The sequence below is a fragment of the Lithobates pipiens genome, unplaced genomic scaffold (assembly GCF_037356315.1).
Source record: "Lithobates pipiens isolate NorthernLeopardFrog02 unplaced genomic scaffold, aLitPip1_a1.2 Scaffold_27, whole genome shotgun sequence".
Taxonomy (NCBI): Eukaryota; Metazoa; Chordata; class Amphibia; order Anura; family Ranidae; genus Lithobates; species Lithobates pipiens.
The window spans coordinates 175,769,115-175,792,343 of NW_027507788.1; the positions used below are offsets into that span (position 1 = coordinate 175,769,115).

General features: G+C 42.9%; 1 protein-coding gene across 1 annotated transcript in view; it reads right to left on the reverse strand.

The window, feature by feature from the left end:
• Nucleotides 1-23,229, reverse strand: part of P3H1 (prolyl 3-hydroxylase 1) — a 51,171-nt gene that overhangs the window by 22,779 nt on the left and 5,163 nt on the right. The window contains 5 exon segments of the mRNA XM_077457929.1: nucleotides 1,755-1,844; nucleotides 6,319-6,458; nucleotides 8,403-8,534; nucleotides 15,947-16,136; nucleotides 19,171-19,323. Of these exon segments, the coding sequence (XP_077314055.1) occupies nucleotides 1,755-1,844; nucleotides 6,319-6,458; nucleotides 8,403-8,534; nucleotides 15,947-16,136; nucleotides 19,171-19,323 (705 nt within the window).

Consider the following 23,229-nt stretch of genomic DNA (forward strand, 5'->3'; position numbering starts at 1 on the left):
GCTTCAGGGAGCATGGTCAAACATTCCCATAGACGCACTCCTAAATCTTGTGGACAGCTTTCCCTGAAGAGTTGAAGCTGTTATAGAGAGATCATTTAAAAGGCAAGCGTCCCAATACTTTTGGTAATACAATATATCTCTCTATAGAGATTCATATAAGAGAGGGAGAGATTTTTTTTTTCTCTCTTTAGATTACAGAGGGACACAAATTAGTATGTAAATATTTATGACAGACTGCGTCAAATGTCATTTTGTTTCCAGTGTAGTGTGATATTTTGCTTCCCATCATAGAATGCTCCGGAAGTGATGTTGCGGCCAGAATTTTAGCACTGCGCATGCGCGATGTGTTCCAAACACTTGCGCCATGCGTTCCAAATGATTTGCGACAATGCAGACCAGTGAAACCATCAGATAATGTCAGAGAAGTGAGGGGAGGTAATCCCCTCCCTGAGCCACAGTTACCTGCTCTCTCTCCGCGGCTCTCTGCTCTGTCTAAAGTTAATGTCACGATTACCTCCCCTCACTCCCGTGACATTATCTGACGGTTTCACTGAACTATATTGTCGGAAATCCTCTGGAACGCATGGTGCAAGCATTTGGAACGCATCGCGCATGCGCAGTGCAAAATTTCTGGCCGCAACGTCACTTCCGGAGCATTCTATGATGGGGAGCAAAATATGACACTACACCCCCAGATGCACTACATCATCCTTTCCAATAAAAGTTCAACTTTTCATGAGAGGCACTATAAAAAAGCAAGCACTGCAGCCTCTCTCATCACAGAACTCAGACTGTCCATGTGGTTACTATGATGGCTGAACTTCCCATACAGAAAAGTCTGAGAACAGCCATGGTACAATGAACAGTGATTTCTTCAGAAGAGTGAAAAGCATTAAAGTGGTGTTCCACCCCCCCAAAAAATAAAATAAAATAAAAAATTCATAAATGTGCATGAAATCAAGTCAAAAAAAGAAATTGGAGACATTTTTTTTTTTTTTTTTTTTTTTACTTACCTTTTTTCCCCCCCGTTGCTATGTGGTCCCTCGAAATCTGCCTCCTCCAGTGCCTGGGCTCCTGACGTCACTTCCCTCGGCGCCTCTGCTCGCTACTGCTCCTGGGAGATGTGTGCCCACATTTCTCAGGAGGCAGTGGGCAGCACCGAGGGTTAGAATTTATTAATTGTTATCTCCATTGTCATCACAGCGGAGCGGGACTTCGACGACAACGTCCGTTGCAATGGCAACCTGAGCAGTTGACGGAGCTCCGATTAAAGATTACTGCGCATGCGCGAGATCGGGCAGTGCATGCTGGTCTAACAGCAGCACCATATCCTGGAAGAGGATGCCTGTGAGCTTCACATTCCCACAGGCAAGATGAAAACATTTGAGATGACAATTTCGAAGTTTATTTTTTTTTATAAGAAAAAGGGACATCATGATTCTTGGCAAACGAAAAAAGTGAGCAATACATTTTTATTACATCATCTTTGTCAGTTTGACAAAAAAAAATAAAAAAATAATCCCATTCAGATCTACCCCTTTGATTTAGAGCGACTGAACTTCCAAGTGCACTTGCAGTGCAAAGTGGATTTGCCTTTCGTAAATAAGCCCCAAGGTGAGGCACACAGATGTCCTGTAATTATTCTGGAAGTTTGGGATACACTGCCAGCTACAAAAAAAAATATAAAAAATAAAATAAAAAAAAAGGGGAAGGAAAGACGGGGAGCAGCAAAAAGTGGTCAACATTTAACTTACAGGGTCAACAAAGGGAATTCCAAACGTATCATAGGCAAAATACAACAGCTCTTTCTCCAGCAGACTTCGTTGCATGTATTGCTTTATATCCTAAAGAGAAATAAAGAGGAACTTTACTAATTGTTATGCTTTTTTTTTTATGTATTATTTAAAATCAGTGTTTCTCAACGCCAATCCTCAAGGCACCCCAACAGGTCATGTTTTCAGGATTTCCCTCAGACGAAAACAGCTGTTGTAATTACTAAGACCCCATACACACACTATTAGATTTTTGTCTTCAGATTTACCAAAACCATGTAGTGTAAGGACCTGCCTGATTGCATACAAATTGAAACGCCTAAGGTTTGACCTCATATTATATGCTTTTGGTAAATCTGAAGACAAAAAAAATCAAAAAAAAAAAAAAGTGTGTATGGGGCTTTAGGCAGTGAAATTGATCAAATCACCTGTGAAAAAAAAATGGACAGCCTGAAAACATGACCTGCTGGGGCGCCTTGAGGACTGGAGTTGAGAAACACCGATTTAAATGGCAATCATGATTAAAAAATAAAATAAATAAAAAAATGAAATATTAAAAAAGGCAAGCATGCATAAACAAAATGCCCAAAAATGTTAACATTACCGCTTCATCTTATATTAACCTGGTCTAAGTTGTTTTTATCCCTTCTTATACAAATGTATGATGTAATCTTTTGCGTACTTAGATACATGCTAAAATTGTTTTAGTTAAACTACTTTTAGTTTATGTTGGAACTACAACTCAATATTATTACGATATTATATGTGATCTTTTCTTTTGCTGCCACCATTTGTTCTTATATATTCCATGTGTTAAAAATTCAATAAACAAATTTGACAAAGCAAAAAAATGAATGAATAAAGAAAAAAAAATTGCTGTGTGCCACGTGTTTGGGTCTGACGTGAAGAAAAGGTGGCAACCCTATTGTCATCTATAAACAGGAAGTGCCCAAAAAAGGAACTTTATGGTTGGATTACTAAAGAGTACCCTGGGATTTAGGGCCTTAACTACTTCAACAACTTCCTGCCCAGGCCAATTTTCAGCTTTAAGCGCTGTTGAACTTGGAATGACAAATTGCGTGGTCATGCAACACTGTACCCAAAATTAAATTAATTACATTTTTTACTTTTTTTTTCACACAAATAGAGCTTTCTTTTGGTGGTATTTAACCTCCTCGTGCCCGCCCTATAGCTGAATGACGGCCGTAGAGCAGGCGCTTTCGTCCGGGGGGCCGTCCCTGGACGTCCAAATGTTTACTTCCGCAATGCGCGCCGCCACGGGCGCGCATAGGGGAAGTTCTGTGTTTGCTGTATCCCCCGGGGATAGGCAAACACAGATCGCTGTAAACGGCCAATCACAGCGGCTGTTTACAGCGCGATCGGCGTATCCAATGGGAGATGATCTCATATGTAAACATATGAGATCATCTCTCAGCGTCGCTCTCCCTCCTCACACAGACAGAGTGTGAGAGGGGAGAGATGAACGGCTGCAGCGGCCGTCAGTGTAAGTAAAAAAACAGTGCCATCCTGCCCCAGTGCCACCTGTTGTCAGTGCCATTTGTCCCCAGTGCCATCTGTCATCAGTGCCACATAGTGCCATCTGTCATCATTTGTATAATTCTGTCACAGAAACAAAGAAATATGCGTTTTTTTTCAAAATTTTCGGTCTTTTTTCATTTATAGCGCAAAAAAGAAAAGTTCTATTTGTGGGAAAAAAAGGACCAAAAAATTCATTTGGGTACAGTGTTGCATGACTGAGTAATTGTCATTCAAAGTGTGAGAGCACCGAAAGCTGAAAATTGGTCTGGGCAGGAGGGGTGTTTAAGTGCCCAGTAAGCAAGTGGTTAATCACCTCTGGGTTTTCATTTTTTGCTAAACCAAAAAAAAAAAAGTTTACTTTTATTTTTGCAAAACAGGTACATTTTCTCCTTCACTGAGGGACACGGATAGGCTGCACTGATAGGTGGCACTGATCTACACTGTCTGGACCGATGTCCCTCTAACAGAAGCCAGTTAACGGCTTTCTTCTTCTCTTACGCCAACAGCAAAATAAAATAAATAAAAAGGGTGATAACCGGCTTCTGTTTACTTCTGTGGCCAGTCATCATTGGCTGACGGCTGATCAAATGGTAAAGGGCCCACTGCTGTGATTGGCCCTTTACCCGATCTGTGATCAGCCGAGGACCCAAGGACTCAGTGATCACAGAGCACACCATCCAAGTACCTGAAGGGGGCATGTGAGAAGCACGCTCATGTTCGCCCTCTTGGCATTTTAAGCCCGTGCTGAACTAGTCTTCGGGCTATAGCGCGGGCTATAGCGTGGGCGCCAAGAGGTTAAAGAAGCAGCATGCCAGATGCCTTTTCAGGATTAAAAACACAACGGTCACTTTAAAGCTCAACTCCAAAATGCCATATACCATATTTATCAGCGTATAACACGCGCCCCAAGTTTGGGAGGAAAAACTTACATTTAAATGCCCATCAATGCAGCCTTGTCAGTCATTTGCAGCCTTGTCAGTGTCATTTTAAAAATGGCGCCGCCGAGATACAGAGCGGATGTCCTGTGTATCTCGGCGGCGCTCGTTCTCGTCGGCTTTTGGGTATTTTCGGCCATTCTCGCCTATTTTCGCTCGCATTCGGCAGCTTTCGGTTTTTCCGAAAGCCGTCGAGCACAGCCGAAAAAAGCTGAGAACGGCCAAATATACCTGAAAGCCGCCGAAAGCAGCACAGAAGGTTAGTAAAGGAGGGGGGAATCGGCATATAACACGCACCCCCCATTTACCCCCAATTTTAGGGGGGGGGGGGGTGAGAAGTGGGTGTTATACGCCGGTAAATACTTTCTGCATTTAGAAAACAATGATTTTAAAACACATTTCCTAAGTACCTGGATCTGTCCTCCAGTAATATCCTGACAAACACTTGAAACGAATGGGAGGAGGATCGTCATTCTGTCCCATTTGGGGCTCCAATTATTTGCACATTTTTGTCAATCTAAAACTGCAACCATGTTGGATAACAATGGACTTGTCCATCACCACTCTCTGATTTACCCTTCCAGCTCTCACTGGAGCGCCAAGCTGGAGAGGGGGTGGCCTCAGCTGGCTCTGGCCCTCAGCCACATGCTAAGGGGCGGAGCCAGCTTTCAATCAGGCAGCTGAGTGAAACCCAAGAATATTGTCAGGATCCCTCCAGAGTCTGGATCAGCTCTGCAGAAACACACGCTAAATTTCCCAGTGCAAAAGGAGCCACTACCGTTAAATGAGGAAGAAAAACGAGTAAAACTCCAATAGCATTTAAAAGTAGGGATGCAGAGATGCCAATATTTAAATCTACTATTACATCTAACATAACCAGATTAACAATGCTGCTGTCCTAAAGGTGCCAAATGTGCTCCTTCATCCAGAGTGGGGGAATGCTAATACAAGGAGGTGTTTTACTGGCCAGATTACCAGATGAAAACCCGAGAAAAAAAAAAAAAAGCCTATTAAAAAAAAATAAAAAATAAATGAATGCAGCCACCACATCTAAGGATCGATAATCTGCAATACATTTTTGGTTTTGGGTTTGTACCGCTTCCAGGTGTTCTAAAGGGGCCACTCAAGCAATATGGTCACTGGATAGGCTACATTTGATGTGATTTGTCATGCGATTTGGAAATGTTGCATCAGTGTGAAAAGGGGCTTACTGTTCATCCTCCAAATCAGTGGCCTCCAAACTGCAGCCAGGGGGCCAGATGTAGCCCTTTGCTTTCCTTTATCTGGCCCCTGGGACACTTTTCCTCTCACTGATACAAAAACACCATTCCTCCCACTGACACCAACGATGGGGCACTATTCCTCCCACTGACACCAGGACAGTTTCTACTCCGAATGGCTAAAGTCTGAAAAATAGTAAATTGGCCCTTTGTTTAGAAAGTCTGGAGACCTCCTGCTTAAAGCGGAGGTCCACCCTAAAGTGGACCTTCCGCTCATTGGAATCCCCCCCCCTTCTGGCGCCACAATTGGCACCTTTCAGGGGGGAGGGGGGGGTACAGGTATCTGCACCCACTTCCTGGATAGCTCAATGCGGAAAGGGGCGTAGATTACGCCCCTTTCCGAAAGTCCCCCGCTGCCTGCTGGGAAACACACAGATCCCAGAGGCAGCGGGTCCGTCCTCATTGCGCAGCGCGACTCGCGCATGCACAGTAGGGAACCGGGAAATGAAGCCGAAAGGCTCCATTTCCTGATTCCCATACCCAAGATGGCGGCGGCAGCACCCGAGAGACGATCGAGAGATCGGCTTCGGGTGCCGACATCGCGGGCGCGCTGAACAGGTAAGTGTCACTATTTTAAAAGTCAGCAGCTGCAGTATTTGTAGCTGCTGGCTTTAAAAAAAAAAATAAAAAAAAATAAACACGCGGAGTCCCGGCCGACTCCCGCTTTAAATCAATCTGATTACTCAAGTAAACGTCAGCAAAATGGCAACAAGGAGGAAACTATTCTGAATGGAAATAAAAGCCCACTATAGAAATGGAAGACATGAAAATTCGCATTTTCAGCAAACTTACTTCTCGGAGTTGAATTAAAGCGGCTTGTTCCTCCCCCAGGACCGCGGTGTAGTACACCAAATTCTGATTCATCACCTCGTCCGCCGGATGGAACAATAGGTAGGTCTTCGTACATTCGATCGCTTTGGTGTAATTCTCAGCTGGGAACCAGTAAAGGGCCACAAACAGTTAGCAGTGGAGACCACAGTGTTCCCAACATGATTACTGCCTGGAGAAGCACAACCCAGGATCATGGAATTTATTATTCCTCCATCAACATTCAAAGGCATTTTATTCTGAGTTTTGTATAGAGTGGGGAGGGGGTTGAACCCTTTGTTGGGTTTCTATTGTTCTGTGTTTATGCTGAAGAGATCATGCCTTCATTTGCCCGGATGACGCCGACACAGACACAAAGCGAGGGGGAAAAAAAATCAACAATTTAGCGTTGTCACCAGGGACAGCCAAGGCAAAAAATAAAAAAAATCTTACATTGGGGGACACCTGTTCTTGTGACAACTCCCTCGGGTTCAATTCACACTAACATGACTCCAAAGTCACATGATTTTCAGCGTGATTTTGATCTGACTTTACACGCTCTGGATCAAAGTTGCATCAAAAGTAGTGTAGGAACCTTTTCAAAGTCGCAGCGATTTGAACGGGTGCCACTGAAACAAATGGGCTGCTACTTGTCATGCGACTTTGATGTCCAAAGTAACATAAGTCACACAAGTGTGAATGGATGGGAATTCTGTTCACTTTGGAGAGATTACCTCCCATTTTCCTTGGTGTCTCCAGGACAAAACATAAAGAAAGCCCCACAGTCCACAAAAAAACAACAACCTGAAAATGGTTTTAACCCTTCCCTTCTTTGTACTAATAAAAAAAAAAAAAAAAAAAAAAAAAATTGGACTTTGCATACATCAACTACTTGAGTACTGGCCTGTACACCCCTTCATGACCAGCCCATTTTTTAGTTTTCAGTGGTGGGATAGTTTGACCATTACTTGGTCATGCAATAGTGTACACTAGGGTTGCACCAATACCAATTTAAGACCAATTACCAATACTTTGTTTTTTTTTATGTCATGTGACAGTTGTACCAACATGCAGCAGTGTCAGTAATTTATTTATTTTTTACAATGTTAGAACTTTTACAATTCTCTTTTTTTTTGGGAGGGGTGGGGGTGGGAGGGCAGTGTCCGATCTTCCTGAAAGCTGCAGGAGGAGGAGGAGAAGCGGCTGAGGCTGCCCAGGTATTGGTTGTAGCATCCCAGCATTTGCACGAGTGCAAATACTCGGTATCGGTGCAACCCTATCTTACACAAAAATGTATTTTATATCATTTTTGAGACAGAACTTTTGTTGGCATTTATTAAATTTTTATTTTTTGTTTACTACTTAACAGGATAAGTTCACCTTCAAAACATATTACAGATCCTGCCTCCTCTCCTCCCAATCCCATCCCTGTGTGATAGCAGGAAGGAGATCCTTTGCCCGCACAGCCACATCATTCATTCGCAGAGTTCTGTGAATGAATGAACTACAAGTACCATTGGCCACCATGGCCGACGCTTGTAGTTCTTAATGAACTGTGAGGGCGCTGGTGAGTGCTCTTGTAGTTCATGGATTCTTCCTGCAATGGAGTAACTGCCTGCCCATATCGGAGGTACAGGCATACAGTGTACTAACAGTCTATAGGGGCCTGGCATTGCCTCCATGTTCTGCTTTTCACAGGTGCAATGCTTTACAGGCTCCAGTGTGAAAAAAAAAAAAAAAATAATAATAATTCACTGCAAAAAAGATGGAAACTAATCTCAGTTTTTTTCATCAGGCTCCGCCCACCCCTACTACAAAACACCACCGCAATTTTCTGTTCATGTGCATTGATGTACAGGAAAAACGCATCATAACAGACATGGTGTGAACAAGCCCTCATACGTTACAGTATATCCATGGCTCATTTACACTGCAAGGTAGACCCACGGCCCCTTTACATTACAAGGTGGACCCACGGGCACGGCTAATTTACATTACAAGGTGGACCCACAGGCATAGCTCCTTTACATTACAAGGTCGATAACCTGGGAAGCAGAAGGTCCACTTACTGCTGTGGTAGGCGAACTGCAGGTAGTTGAAGTGCGATGGGAGGAAATCTTCAATGGGCCTCTCTTTGCCGGGCGGTGTGGCCAGTTCAGAGACACAAGCTTGTCTGCAGTTCATCACCTGCACATAATGATCTGCAACACAACATGCGACATAAAAGGTTAAGTTAAAATTACAGGTTAAAGATATAAGTGAAAAAAAAAAAAAAATACTTTAATGCAAGAGTACATGAATTAGCTTCTTTCAATGCCCTGTATAGTGGAGCTTAGATGGGAGAGGAAGATCAGCCAATCCGTAGAGCTTGTGTGCTATTAAGGAGTATGAGGATAGGAGGAGGGGGCATAGAGGCAGAGGAGCTCATCAGTATGCCACTACTTTTACTGTCACAGGCTGTGGGAGAGACAAGACCAGCAAAGATGACTGAACTACAGCAGAGAAAATTCAGGTCCGCCCTACCCTACTAGAGAGCTAAGCTGTGGGGCATGGCAGTATAAATCTTAGGGCTGAATGGACATAAAATATAAATTGATTGTCAGATCAAACAGCTCTTGCATTTCATCTCTGAATTTAAGTTTGCCTGGAGTTCAGCTTTAACTTAATTTCCAACTTCAATACTTTAGCGTTATAAAATATAGATTTTATGTCTGGTTCACACCGCTAAAAATGCACTCCAGATTGGTTTCAGTTGTGTTTCGGCATGAGCATTTTGTCGTTCCGGTGCTTTTTTTTTTTTATTTTATTTTTTTTGATGCGTTTCCGGATGGTTCTTCTTGACTTATTTTCTAGTTTATCCACTGAACTGGGGTCTGGTTCGTTTGATGCGTTCGGGTACATTTGAGGCATTCCACCATGTTCCAGTACAGAAAATAAAAAATGCAGCATGTACTACTTTTTTTTTTTTTGGAACTGGAAAGCCCTGGAACTGACCGCACTGGTGTAAACTATGCCATTAGAAATCATATAACCTACTTTTTTTTTGCATACGTTTTTTTCTGCATCAAAAACGCACTAGACTGCATGTGGTGTGAACGGGCTCTTAATGAGGGTAAACACACACACACACACACACACACACACACAGTTGTAGGCACTAGAAGCTACCCCATCATCACCCACAATATTCCAAAGTTTACCTTTACAACCTGATTGGAAATATATTGTGACTACATTTTTAGGGCTGGTGCGTCAAAAAGCATGGATAGTGTTTAACATGTATTCCAATGGAGGAGGAGTCCTCAAAAAACGCCCCAGACACACGCATCCAGGATGCTGAAATTGTGTTGTCATCCAGCTCTTAGAACCCATCTGCTTCAAAACTGCAATTTAAGAGGAGCACTTGCAGAACGAAAATCAAACATTTATAAGCAAGTGGAGCAACAATATATCAGAACCTCCAATTAAAATAATAATGTTAATAATGGCTGCATTGTATAATGTGGATTATTTCAGAGAGAAGACAAGCAGGCTTAGGGAGATTAACCCAAGGCTAGAAGGAATCTGGATAAAAAGGAGTTGCATGAAATGCACACATTTGAAGCACCATACAGAATATAGGATGTCGACCTCAAAATAATTTAAATAAACAGTCCAACAGGGGGTTTAATAGTAATTTAAAAGCAGAACTCTAGGCAAACACATTAAGAACAATCATGTGAAAAAGAGGTCTTTGTACCTACTGTAAAAACATTTTTTTCTTTTTTAGATTAAAAAGCCATTCACTTGGAAGTTCAGTGTAATGCTGTTTCTCCACCCCTCCAAGCGCTTATGCTGCTGCTGAGAAATTATATAATTGAATATCTCTATCAGATGGTGGAGATAGATAAATAATGAACAAAAAAAACCTGACAAAATAATCATTTCTGACATTTCAAAAAATAAATCAGTGACCAATACAGCCACCCTTCTCTTCAATAGCAATCATAAGCCTTCCATTCATGGAATCTGTCAGTTTCTTGTTCCACCGACAATCAACTTTTCGTGCAGCAGCAACCACAACCTCCCCAGACACTGTTCAGAGAGGTGTACCGGTTTCCTTCACTGTTAAACTCCAGTTTAAGAAGGGCCCACAAGTTCTCAATAGGGTTTAGTTCAGGTGGGGGAAGGCTGACAGGTCATTATTCTTTTATCTAAGGCCTTCACTGGCTAGCCACACAGTAGAGTACTTCGATGCATGTGATGGAGCATTGTCCTGCATAAATATCATGGTGTTCTTGAAAGATGCAGACTTTTTCCTGTACTTCTGCCTGAAAAAGGGGTCTTCTAAAAACTGGCAGAAAGTTTGGGGCACCCAAGGCAGAGCGGAGCTCCTGTGCCCGTTACCGATCCAGCCACAGGCCCATCCATCTGGTCTGTCAAGAGTCACTCATCTCATCAGTCCATAAAACCTTTGAAATCTGTCTTCAGATATTTCTTGGCCCAGTCTTGATGTTTCATCTTCTGTGCCTTGTTCCATGGTGGTCGCATTTCAGCCTTACCTTGGCCATGTCTCTGAGCACTGAACACCTCGTACTCCTGGGCACTCCAGGTAGGTTTCAGTTCTGGAATACAAAAGTACTGGAGGATAATGGGTGAGTGGTAGCTTCAGGTTTTATTCTTCTCAAATTCTTGGCAGTTCATTTGCTTCTTTTTTTCTCTCTCAACACGTTTCTTATGACCGTGTTGACCATTTGCAACAAAACATTTGATGGTTCTGTGATCACACCCCAATTTATCAGAAATTTCAAGAATGCTGCATCCCTAAATCTTTTGGGCTTTTCAAAGTTGGTTAAATCTCTTGTTTGGCCCATTTTGCCCGAGGAAAAGAAGCGGACTCAGAATTACGCACACCTTGATATAGGGTGTTGATCACCTTAGGTCACATCCTCCCCCATTTCACAAATACACATCACCTGATATGCTTAAATCCAATAAGCATTCAAGTTTATACAGCTTGGAGTTGGACAATGTGCATAAAATGAGGATTTGGTCAAAATACTCACTTGCCTAATAATTGGGCACACAGGATCTGAAGTATGTCTGGGATAACTGGGTTATATGACACTTACATAAGAAAACCGGACAGCCAATGGGAGGGGGAAAAAAAAAATCATTAATAAGGCATAACCACTAGGAGACACAGGATCAAAAAGTAACTCGGATTAATTGGATTTTCCAAGCAGTCTAATAGAAGGGCGAGCTACACAGCAAAATAATTGCCTAAAAGCCCACATAAAAGAAAGCAGTAAAAACTGGGGGCTGCCTGCAGCTTCAAGAGCTAGCTGAAGGACCTTATGCTTAAAGCTGGAATCAGTAGACGCCTCAACATCCATCTGGTAAAATGTTCTAGAACATGTAAAACAGAGAACCAGGTGGCAGATTTGAAAATCTGCAAAACAGATGCCCAATTCTGAAAAGCCCAGGAAGCACTCACAGGCCTAGTAGAGTGTGCCTTGATAGTTTTATATTTTAGGCCATAGATTTTGATGATGATCTGCCCTTGATATGGTGGAGCGGGAAGATGGTTCCCCTTTGCAGGCACCATTCCAAATCACAAAAAAAAACACAGCATTATTGCTTACACATGATTGGATGATGGAAATCAGCAGGGCTTCTGCTCATTTACCAAGCTTTGGAGCAAATGGTCTTGCTGAGTGCAACTGCATTGTCTATCTGCCTTTAGTAAATCAACCCCACAGGGTCAAATATTGATCAGATCCAATTGCATAAACTACAGGAGTCATCGCACAAAGTATTTCTTGGGGTAAAACTTTTTGTCATTGCTCCAGGCAAAATATGAATTCCATGTGTGATGGCAAACCCTCCCAAAGAGGCCTTTTTCTCTTGAGAGAAATATGGGAATCCGGTTTTTCCCATAATCATACTTAGCTAGGTGGATGCAGCATTGGGCCGATGCTGCATCTGTCCCCTGGCATTTCTGCACTGAAAACCGAGCCACTGACCACCGCCTGTCAGTCAGTATCTCTCCTCCATGCTCACTAGAGCGCTGAGCTGTGGAGGTGTGAGAAGCGCCTGTCTCAGCTGAGACGGGTATCAGTCCAGGTACCTGGCGAATCCAGACGTCCATTGTCGTGATGACGCGGTGCCTGGACTGATTCCAGTGACGTCAGCAGGGAGCGGACTTCAGACCAATCTCTGCTGAAAACGTGTCACAGGAATGCAAATCTAACTGCGCTCCTGTGACCCTTAGGAGAAGCCTAGCCTAACAAGCTCAGGATGGACTTCTCCTTTAACACCCCTGAAGCCAGCGGCGAAGCAGGGTGGTAAAACCCTCCTTGAGATAGGAGACCCAATCGATCTGAAGAGCCTATGGAGTACCTGTCAGTAGTTCAATCATGTTGGAGTACCAAATCCATCTGGGTCAATTTGGAGCTATAAGTAACACCTGAATGCCCTTCTTTCCAATCCTGCAGAGTAGATGAGAAAAGCATTTCAGAAGAGAAAAATCATAGATCAGGCTGTACTGATCACATGGAGCCACCAGACCATCCACTGCTCCTGCCATATGATCTTTACATCTGGAGACAAACCAGCCCAGTTTGTTGTTGAACTTGGAGGCCCACATCTGGCATCCCTCCATGTAACCCCTGATGCAAAGGCCCTGGAACATCTGACCTCTGGGTCCAAAACACTGCTGGTTGAGGTAGACATCCTGGCAACTGCCCATGCCTGGAATGCGACTTACAAAACAAGGCTGGGATGCAGAGTTCTGCCCAAGACAAAATCCTTTCCACCTCTCTTGCTCCAGCAAGACTTCTGGTTCCTCCCTAATGGTTGATGTAAAGTGCTGGTGTGGTATTGTATGACTGAATCCCAATTGGATGATAAACACTGGAGATACAACCAGATTGTGTGATTGGGGCTGAAACAACGAATTAATTGACAACTAATCAATTATGAAATTAATCGATGACTATTTTCATAATGGATTATGTGACACTCCAGGTTTAATGGAGAGATGGATTTTTTTTTTTTTTTTTTTTTTTTTTTTTTTTTAAGCAAAAGTCCTGTACCACAAGGTGTCCGGGACTCCTCCTCAGCCTGTCCATTTGGATTCCATTGTGAGGATCTTCCAAGAGATCAAGAGGATGGATTTGCTCAAAATCTAGGAGCTGTATTCCTGAACCATCAAGAAAAGAATAGCCTGGTCTTTGGCATCAGACAAATAATTTTTTTTTGCAGACTGCGGCGACTTTCTCCACAAAAAACGTAAAATATTCAATTGTAAGGCCGCGTACACACGGGCGGACTGTTCGCCCAACTTTGTTCGTCAAACAATCCGACAAACAGTCCACTCAAAATTTGCATGAACGGACTTGACCACACACGATGAACGAACAGTCCGCTGAAAGCGTGCGCGATGACGTGAACGGCACGTACGACGGGACGAGAAATACGACGTCCAATACACTGCAATGCAAGCTTCGCCATGTAAATCCTTTCTGAGCATGCGCGAAACTTAGTTTGTCGAACAAGCCTACACACGAGCGGACTGTCCGCTGAAACACTGTTCAGCGGACAAAGTTGGGCGAACAGTCCGCCCGTGTGTACGCGGCCTTAGGCTCTAAAACGCTTAAAGCGGAGGGCCAAAAAAAAAAAAAAGAAGAAAAAAAAAAAAAAGAAGGGGGTATATAAATTTACATTAAAATGTTCCAAACTTAACAGAAAATGCCTGTTGCTAGGCAGATCGTCCTAATCTGCCTCTTCCTACTCGGCGGTGATCTTCAGTCTTCTCCTCGCATTGTCTTCTGGGGAATGGGGAGCGGTGTGTTCTGGGAACTGTGTGTTGCACAGTAGGAAACGGGCTAGGCTCCACTGCCCGTTTCCCTTAGATAGAATGGCGGTGCCAGTACCCGAGAGACGGGTCAGCTGACATCGCAGGCACCCTGGACAGGTAAGTGCACTTAGTAAGTCAGCAGCTGAAGCGTTTGAGGCAGTATCCTTATGCCTTAAAGTGGTTGTAAACCCTTACAAACCACTTTGACCTACAGGTAAGCCTAGATTAAGGCTTACCTGTATGTCCAAGAAATATCTCCTAAACCTATACGGTTTAGGAGATATTTACAAAAAGACAGCCACCGCTGTCTACGGCGCATGCGTCGTAGACAGCGGCGCGCAGGCACACTGGGCAGGCCACAGATCGAGGCGATATGCCGAGAGTGTCGGCTCCCATGCGCAACGTCATCGCTGCTCTGGCGAATCACAGCGCCAGAGCAGTGAGACCCAGAAGTCACTCCGGGATCCATGGCAGTGGCGGACATGAAGACGGAGGACCGCTTCGGGGGGTTCGTTCTCAGGTATGTTATTCATAATGAGCTAGTATGAATATGCATAATAGCTCATTATGCCTTTGCCTTGCAGGTTGCTTTTTTTTTTCCCCCACCCATGGGTTTACAACCACTTTTAAAAGGGGAGGGCCAGCTGAAAAAATTTTTTTTTTTAAAGTCAGCAGCTACAAACACTGTGGCTGCTGACTTTAAAAAAATAAATCAGCTGGCCCTCCCCTTTAAGGCATAAGGATACTGCCTCAATTGGCCTGTAATTGGAAGGTGAAGAAGCAGCACACTGGTGACATTATAGCTCTGCTCTCCCCTTCTGTTAAGCAAGGAATGTTAAGAGAGTCTGACAGTAGTAGTGGTAAAGCCCAGAGCTGTTTAGAGAGCTCTCCTTCCCCTTTTCACGAAGTGTCCTTCAAGTCACAAGATTGCAGAATGCAAATGAGAATACAAATTTAGCTATTATTACTATGTCTTTGAATAGTAACTAACTGCTACCTGCATATAAAAAAAATTGTAGCAAGACGACTCTGGACCCCGGTGCTTGGAGGTCCCACAGCAGTCACATGGTCCATTATGGTTTAATTATAACCTTACCAACATGGTCTCTTTTCCTTATATAACTGGGTCCCAAATGTTCTCTACACTGTGTAGTGGTACATTTCTAATGAGCAGGAAAGTGGGCAAGCAGTCAGCATTCTGGTCTTGCAACACTTCCTGCCAGTGCACCAGCTAAAATAATTATAATGAAGAACATACAGATTTTATTATTTAAGGTACTTGTATAGCACTGTCAATTTACACAGCGCTTTACATATACATTGTACATTTACATCAGTACCTACCCTCAAGAAGCTTACAATCTATGGTCCCTAACTCACATTCATATACTGAGGCCAATTTAGACAGAAGCCAATTAACCTACCAGCATGTCTTTGGAGCGTGGGAGGAAACCGGATTATCTGGAGGAAACCCACGCCAGCAGAACATGCAAACTCCAGGCAGGTAGTTTTATGGTTGGGATTCGAACCAGCGACCCTTTTTACTGCTAGGCTCTTTCCTTCTTTGCTTGGGTTATCTCTCACAGTCAAACGCATAGGTGGGGGGGAACTGGCTTTCAGCCAAACAGGCCCTACTATATGCAAACGCGTGCCAAAGGGACATTCAGTTTTAACTCCTTTGGAGGCAAGGACCTGGGTTCATTTAGAGTTCTTATTAGATAAAATTAACACCTTAGAAAGAAGTATAATGTATGCTATATAGTCTGTTCATACCAGTAATACTCTGGAATAAATCTGCAGCATAATCCATGTAGTTGTAACCTTCATAGTCATAGGGTCCTTCGCAAAGACTGCGACATTCAAGGTCTGCAACAAAATATTCCTCCAAGGCTTTTTCAAAGTGAACAATGGAAACGGCATACTCCTCATCTGTGTAATGGCCGACTCCCTTGCGGTACTCTTGCTGCAGAGAAAATAAATACATTGTCAGGTTACAAGTAACACAAATGAACATCATGGAGAGGCAGACAATAGGGAATCCAAGTCTATCTTTTGTCAGCACTGCTGTACTAACATGTCATAAAAAATGTTGTGCTCCTGTTCTCCTAACTACGGTGTTTGATGACAAATCGCATTGGTCGGGGCTTGACCGGCGACATCATCATACCCACCAAGTGATAATGGTGAGGCAGCGTTACATGCTTGCACATGCTGCTTTTCCATCTAACTCTGCAAGTACCGTCTCATTTTTACTAAAATGTAACCACTTGCTGACTTGGCTCATGCCAATATACGTTTGCAGAATGTCTCTCCTGCACAAACTGACTTACCTGTACATGAGGCCATAAAAGCAGGATATCGGGCGTGCAGCGGGAGCTGGTCCCGGTGGCCTACGATCACGGTATACAACGGCAGAACGGGGATATGCCTATGTAAACAAGGAGATTCCCCATTCTGCCAGACGACATGACAGATCTACTGCTCCCAGCAATGGGGTGCATTGATCTCTCATGTTTCAGTTAGCCCATCCCCCTACAGTTAGAACACAACTAGGGAACACATTTAACCCCTTGATCGCTCTCCTAGTGTTAAGCCCATTCCCTGCCAGTTTTACATCGATTAGCGCTATAAAAAAATAAAAAATAAAATAAAATGCACTGAACAATGTAATAATGTCACTCGTCCCCAAAATGTGTAATTTGGGGTCAGATTTGTCCGCCACAATGTCGCAGTTCCCAAAAAAAATGAATTGTAGATCGCCGCCATTACCAGTAAAAACAATCAAAAAAACTATTTTTTGCGCTATAACAAAAACAATATATTTTTTTATTTTTTGCTATAATAAATATCCAGAAAGAAAAAAAAAAAAAAAAAAAAAAACACATTTTTCATCAGTTTAGGCCATTGTATACATTCTTTTTTTTTACCAAAAATACAAGGATAATAATAAAAAAAAAAAAAAAAAATTATATATATATATATATATATATATAATAGAGATGATATCCATCTTCTATATCGCAATAAGCGTATATTGATTGGTTTGCACAAAAGGGAGAGAGCTGTTCCTAATCACTAGGAACAGACGATCACTCTGTTCTTCCCTGACAGAATGGGGAACTGTTTGTTTACATTGACAGATCCCCGTTATGGCTCTCTGCAGTGTGGATTGACCGCGGGTGGCCGGCTGACATCGCGTCCACCGGCCATGCGCATCAGCTCCCCAGCCGTGCAGCAGGCGCGCCTGCTTTAGCTGTTAAAAAAGACCGATTTACAGCTACAGCAATTTGCGGGAACGAGCCGACCTGCCACAGTATAACAACGGCGGCTGGTCGGCAAGCGGTTAGGATGACAAAAAATAAAAATACGAATAAAAACGCGGAAGCCGATTGGTTTCTATGCAAAGCTACACCAGATTTTGCACTCTCCAGTTTTAGTAAATCAACACCTGTGTGAGATATGATCTGCAAACAGTGGAGTAGCCAAAACTTCCCTTCTGATCGATTTAGATTGAATGCAAATGTATCAGTTATTTTGCACCGATCTGCAGCGCTGCAAGACTTTAATCAATTGTAATGCAATCATATTCATGGACAGATTATACAATTATGTGTTAGAAACGGATGCGATTGATAACTTACTATTGTATCTTAGTCATTTTTTTCATCTTTCCATCTATTAAATCTTCTGTCCTTGTTGTTTTAACTTTGGATCATAAAACATTTTTTTTTCTGCCAGCAAATACCTTATACAGCCCACTTCCTGTTTCTTGTCTGGGGGAAAAAAGCCTAAAAGCTTATGACATCATGCACAGCTCTCTCTAGTGATAGTTTGCAAGGAAGGGAGGGTGGATGAGTCATAAGAGGGCCAATGAGAGCTGCAGAGCTGGGGGCGTGTCTGTGTAAATCCAGGAAGCGAACAGGCAGCAGCTTCAGCTGCTCACCGATAAAACGGATGCGGCCAGACTCAGTGGAGGGAGATTTCTGCAGCATATTTGGCAAGTACAGAATAACAGTATATATAAAATAATATGCAAAGTGGTTGGCGGGAAGCTTCAGAATGGCAAAGATGTTTTTATTACAAATTATATAAGCAGATTCTAGTTCCTTTTTAATAACTGATTGAAATACACTTCCTCTGTGCTTAGCATATTGATTGAATAGTTTGTCAACTGTAGATTGGATGGGATTAGATTGGATAAGAATAATCAGAGATTGATCAAAGAAGGTCATCATTTATTGAACAGGCCGGGTTTTATGTATTACCTCGGGGAGACTCAGACTAGAATACTGCAATCACTGAGCAGCAAATGATATCACCCGTTATGAATTTCAGTTATCTTGCAAACCTGGCTTGTTAGGCCTAATTCAAACCTATGCATTTTTAGTGCTTTTAGCATATTTGCACTACAGAACGTGTTCCATAGAAAACCATGTTAAATGCACTGTAGCGCAAATCGGAAAAAGCACTAAAAATGCATAGGTGTGAATCAGGCCTAACAGGCCAGGTTTGCAAGATAACTGAAATACATCACAGGCGAGATAATTTTCTGCTCAGTGATTGCAGTATTCTAGTCTGCATCTCCACAAGGTAATACATAAAACCTGGCCTGTTAGTGGGCCCTGAGGACAGGCATGGAGAAGCACTGCTGTATGGCCACCAGAAGACAGACACCATGGCCTAGAACACCCACATAAGAAACGGTACGAGGGATTTTGCAGGTGGTCAGATTCTTGCACACAAGTGATTGTGACAGACGATTGAAGATGGAGTTCTCCTTTATTGCTAAGTTTTTCATTTCCAAGTGTCCCGTCTATAGAAAGAGCCCCGACTAAACAGCCGGCACATAATGCAGCCACTGACCCGGAAACAACATGTTTTCATGTTCCGAGGCCGGGGCATGGAATGGCCAACCAAACCCACTGAGGTGCAAACATTACTAATCCCACCTCTGCATTCCTGGGACCTATACGGGGCCCGGCCTGCTTTATACTCACCATATGCAGCTTGGCTTCCAAGTCTTTGAAGTCGGATTCTGACACGCCCTCCATCATCTTGTAATACTCCAAGTTCTGCCGCATCTCCATGTGATCGGGGTTTCCCACGTAGAATGTGTGAGCTGCCGCCACAGCCTTATCTAGTTTGTGGATCTGAAAAATACAAACATACAAAATATTGGGATCCATCATTCCATGGAGAGAACAGTTATTAAAACAAAAACACTCCAAAGAGCTGCAGCCCCTGGTTCTTGTATTCTGACAGCGGCAGGCCGAGGCTGACAGAATCCGATAACCAGCAACAGAAGATCTGTCTATTCACACCAATAGCACGAATGAAGGAATAGAAAGATCGCTCATATATGGCCAACACACAGAACAAGCGCGTGCATTTAGGAGGTGCAATGCAGCAGCAGCATGCATTCTGGAGATGCGTGGGGTGCCATTTGGAATTAATGGCACTGCAACTCATGTCCTATGCATTCATATGTTCCACCATACTAGAGCCATAGAAAGTACAGGCTGGCAACTCAACAGCTTCTCCATAGAAAATATTTAAGCATTACAGCAATAACATCATCCAAAAAATGTTGACGCGTTTTGCCCTTAGGCCTTCAAAAGCTTGCTTTTGATGAAGGCCTATGGCCGAAACGCGTGTTTTTGAACATATTTTCTTCCATCTTTTCATGTGACAACAGTGAAGAAATGACACTTTGCTACAATGTAAAGTAGTGAGTATACAGCTTGTATAACAGTGTAAATTTGCTGTCACATCAAAATAACTCAACACACAGCCATTAATGTCTAAACCGCTGGCAACAAAAGTGAGTACACTCCTAAGTGAAAATGTCCAAACTGGGCCAAATTAGCCATTTTCCTTCCCCGGTGTCATGTGACTCTTTAGTGTTACAAGGTCTCAGGTGTGAATGGGGAGCAGGTGTGTTAAATTTGGCGTTATCGCTTTCACTCTCTCATACTGGTCACTGGAAGTTCAACATGCCACCTCAAGGCAAAGAACTGAGGATCTGGAAAAAAAAAAAAAAAAAAAAAAAAAAGAATTGTTGCCTTACCTAAAGATGGCCTAGGCCAGGGGTCCCCAAACTGTGGCCCGGGGGCCAGATGTGGCCCTTTGCTTGCTTCCTTGAATGTTTCATCCACTGATACTAACAATGGGACATAATCTCCCCCACCACCACTCATACCAATGAAGGGACACAATTTCTCCCAATTACACCAAGATGGGGCACTATTCCCCCCCTCGATGATGCCAACAATGGGGCACATTTTCTCCCAATGACACTAATAATGGGGCCCAAAGACACCAATGAGGAGGCAAAATTGCCCCAATGACGCCAACAATGGGGAACAATTTTTTCCAATGACAGGGGACAATTCCTCCAAGTGATTCCAACAATGGGGCACAATTTCCCCCATTGACACCAATGATTGGGCACAATTCTTCCGGATCACACCAACAATGGGGAACAATTTCTTCCAAAGACACCACCAATAACATCAACGATAGGGGACAATTCCTCCAAGTGATGCCAACAATGGGACACAATTCCTCCCACTGACATTAATGATGGGGCACAATTACTCCCATTGAGACAAAACCTTTTCTACTCCCAATGGCCACAGTCCGGCCCCCCTAAAATCTGGAGGACAGTAAACCGGCCCTTTGTTTAGAAAGTTTGGAGACCCCTGGCCTAGGTATAAAGATTGCCAAGACCCTGAAACTGAGCTGCAGCATGGTGGCCAAGACCATACAGCGGTTTAACAGGACAGGTTCCATTCAGAACAGGCCTCACCATGGTTGACCAAAGAAGTTGATTGCATGTGTTCAGCGTCATATCCAAGAGGCTGTCTTTGGGAAATAGACGTACGAGTGCTGCCAGCATTGCTGCAGAGGTTGAAGGGGTGGGGGGTCAGCCTGTCAGTGCTCAGACCATACGCCACACACTGCATCAAATTGGTTTGTGTGGCTGTCGTCCCAGAAGGAAGCCTCTTCTAAAGATGATGCACAAGAAAACCCACAAACAGTTTGCTGAAGACAAGCAGACTAAGGACATGGATTACTGTGGTCTGATGATAGCAAGATAAAACTTATTGGGTTCAGATGGTGTCAAGTGTGTGGCAGCGAACAGGTAAGGAGTACAAAGACAAGTGTGTATTGCCTACAGTCAAGCACTGGGGAGTTACAGTTCATTGAGGGAACCATGAATGCCAACATGTACTGTGACATACTGAAGCAGAGCATGATCACCTCCTTTCAGAGACTGGGCTGCAGGGCAACATGATAATGACCCCAAACACACCTCCAAGATGACCACTGCCTTACTAAAGAAGCTGAGGGTAAGGGTGATGGACTGGCCAAGCATGTCTCCAGACCTAAAATCTACTGAGCATCTGTGGGGCATCCTCAAATGGAAGGTGGAGGAGCGCAAGCTCTCTAACATCCACCAGCTCTGTGATGTCCTCATGGAGGAGTGGAAGAGGACTCTGGTGGCAACATGTGAAGCTCTGGTGAACTCCATGCCCAAGAGGGTTAAGTCAGTGCTGGAAAATAATGGTGGCCACACAAAATATTGACACTTTGGGCCCAATTTGGACATTTTCACTTAGGGGCGTACTCACTTTTGTTGCCAGTGGTTTAGACATTAATGGCTGTGTGTTGAGTTATTTTGAGAGGACAGAAAATTGACACTGTTATACAAGCTGTACACTCACTACTTTACATTGTAGCAAAGTGTCATTTCTTCAGTGTTGTCACATGAGAAGATAGAAGAAAATATAAAAAAAAAAAAAAAAAAAAAAAAAAAAAAAAACGTGAGGGGTGTACTCACTTTTGTGATAGAGAGCAAGAATATATATATATATATATATATATATATATATATATATATATATATATATATATATATATATACACATATATATATATACATATACATACATACATACATACATACATATATACAAAATACACCACTTGGGATGGCGTTATACAGGAAGATATAACTAGATAGACCTATTAAAAAAGGAAAATGAGCAAACACTGGTTGTGAGATACTGTGTAATTATATATCATCATCAGTCCCCTCAGTACCCACCAGCGCTGCTAACCAGTGCCACCCTATCAGTGCCTCATCAGTGACACTAATTAGTACTGCCTACCAGTGCCGCCTCATTAGTGCTTCCTGATCAGTGCCCACCAGTAGAGGAGAGAAAAATTCTATAACAAAACTAAAAAAAATAAAAAAAAAAACAAACAAAAAAAAAAGTACCAGTACTACAGTAGTGATTAAAAGACCACCCAAAGAAAGCTCTATTTTTTTCCCACAAAAAAAAAAAAAAATTCCATTTAGGTACAGTGCTGCATGACCGCGCAATTGTCTTTCAAAGGGTGACAGTGCTGAAAACTGAAAATTGACCTGGGCAGGAAGAGGGTGCAAGTGCCTGTTAAGCAAGTGGTTAAAATAAAAAACTAAATAAATGTGTGTGTGTGTGTGTATGTGTGTATGTATGTATGTATGTATGTATGTATGTATGTATGTATGTATGTATGTATGTATGTATATATATATATATATATATATATATATATATATATATATATATATATATATACTTATTTTATTTATTTATTTTATTTATTTATTTTTTCCCCCAGTATAAGCCTGCATGTGATTGGTTTGCTTTACTTCTTTGGAGCAGCAACCGCCCCACATCTATAGAAAGGTCATAGAAATGAATATTAAATGATGAGATTGCGCTGTATAGAAGGGACGCAGACTTTACACTATTACGTATATCATACACACGGGAGGTAATCCAGAATAATAATCATCATTCTCCAGTGTCAGGCACATAGGGAATGCAGGGAGTCGGGGGAAGTGAGATCTCGCTGCAGTGAGACATTCCTGGGAGAAGTGACGGAGGATTCCCCACCTCACTACGTGGCACTGATGGGGGAGGGAAGTCTAAAGATGCAGCCAGCGTTCTCTTCTACAACTCCACAATCACAGCTGTCTGAACTCTGCACACCTGGGCCATCAC